The sequence below is a fragment of the Branchiostoma belcheri genome, unplaced genomic scaffold, assembly GCF_001625305.1.
Source record: "Branchiostoma belcheri isolate BF01 breed outbred unplaced genomic scaffold, Haploidv18h27 scaffold78, whole genome shotgun sequence".
In the NCBI taxonomy this organism is placed as follows: Eukaryota; Metazoa; Chordata; class Leptocardii; order Amphioxiformes; family Branchiostomatidae; genus Branchiostoma; species Branchiostoma belcheri.
Genome location: NW_017804442.1, coordinates 1,600,049 through 1,601,869, shown reverse-complemented (window position 1 = coordinate 1,601,869; position 1,821 = coordinate 1,600,049). Strand labels below are relative to the sequence as shown.

At 46.6% G+C, this 1,821-nt stretch overlaps 1 protein-coding gene across 1 annotated transcript in view; it reads left to right on the top strand.

The window, feature by feature from the left end:
- The window catches only part of LOC109485722 (fibroblast growth factor receptor 1-A-like), a 25,862-nt gene that overhangs the window by 14,483 nt on the left and 9,558 nt on the right, over positions 1-1,821 (top strand). Inside the window, exons 9-11 of the mRNA XM_019789386.1 lie at positions 462-662; positions 1,276-1,456; positions 1,606-1,652. Of these exons, the coding sequence (XP_019644945.1) occupies positions 462-662; positions 1,276-1,456; positions 1,606-1,652 (429 nt within the window). The remainder of the gene's footprint in view (positions 1-461; positions 663-1,275; positions 1,457-1,605; positions 1,653-1,821) is intronic.

Sequence of the window (1,821 nt, the reverse complement as noted above, 5' to 3'; positions counted from 1 at the left end):
CCCTGGATCTTCTCTGGCATACTATCCCTTTATTTCGGCCAATTTCCACTATTTTTCCAGCGATCCGCGGTGCCTGGTAGAGGCTACACCTACGTATATAGGCACGAATCTGGACACAATAGGTCTCTATCTTGTTATTCCCCATGTTCTCAATCTTTGTCAGTCTACGTACTGCCCACAGTGGAAAAACTTGCTTGATGTCCAGTTTTCGTTGTATCTGAACCAAACTACAAGTAAAAATGGTGGCGCCCATGGTCTAGCCAGCGTAAGCAGTACTATCTATAACAGTATCTCGTTGCGATGTTTGTCCACAGATCGGATCCAACCACTGTCCACAGTGGAAATTTACTTGATTCTTCTGATGTATCTGGAACAAAACTATATATTGACTAGCCAGAAAAACCAGCACTATGATCTACATGTGTGTATAAACTGTATGTATCTTTTGTTGCTTGCCACAGACCGCGTCTATCCGGCAGAGATCCCGCCTCCCCCCGTCCCCGCCAGGCCGCAGTTCCTGAAGTACGAGCTGGACCGGAAGGACCTGGAGATGAGGGAGGAGATCGGCAGGGGAGCCTTCGGGGTCGTCCACCTAGCGACTCTGAAGAGAACTCCAGATGGGGTGATAACCAACAGGACAGTGGTAGTCAAGACTGTTCACGGTAGGTACAAGTAGTTGCCGAAAATAATCTGACGAATACAGAATTCGAATTTAATGCAGCGTCTGCGATCTTCCTCAGAACGACTGACCCGCTACGTCACGTGACTAGACTAGATGGTCAGTCATACCGAAGAAGACCGCAGCTGCAATTTTGTGTTCGATACAAGATTCCTACTGGTTTTAAACTTTAAAAAACATTCTAGGAAAGAGCGAGACACAGGTATAGGATCAATGACTTTACCGTGGCTGAAGAGATGGTGCCAGAAGTAGTGTAGACGAAGATGATTCTGTTATATGATGATACAAGATTAACGTTTGCTACAACACTGAAACTTGTTACAACAGGCCAGAAATGTAACACGATACCTTGACCATATCTGTACAGACGGCACCAGTGTGGAAGAGAGGGCAACTTTTGCATTTGATACAAGCTTAACTTTGCTACAATTTGTTACAACAGACGGCGCGAGTGAGGAGGAGAAGGCAACTTTTGCGTTTGATACAAGCTTAACGTTAGCTACAATTTGTTACAACAGACGGCGCGAGTGAGGAGGAGAAGGCAACTTTTGCGTTTGATACAAGCTTAACGTTGCTACAATCATCTATCACAATAGACGGCGCCAGCGTGGAGAAAAGGCGACGTTCGTGCGTGAGATCGAGACGACGATAAACCTGGGAGAACACCGGAACTTGCTCGGTCTGGTGGGCTGCTGTACTCTCGCCAACCCGCCGTACCTGGTCACGCAGTTCCTGCAGCACGGCGACCTCAAGAAGTTCCTGCTCAAGTGTCGGCAGGTGAGGAGATCCAGACATACATAAAACATTCGCATTGTTGTATCCGGAACCGTGCTCAAACACATTTAGACGTATACTTGTCATATTGTGAGGTAATTATGACGATATTGTGTGTGTGTGTGTGCGTGTGCGTGTGTGAGTGTACTTAGTATGTGTGTGTGAGTGTGTGTGTATATGTGTATGTGTGTGTGACTGTGTGTGTGTGTGTATGTGTATGTGTGTGCATGTGACTGTGTGTGTGTGTGTGACTGTGTGTGTGTGTATGTGTATGTGTGTGTGACTGTGTGTGTGTGTATGTGTGTGTGTATGTGTATGTGTGTGTGACTGTGTGTGTGTGTGTGTGTGTGTGTGTGGTGTGTGTGCGT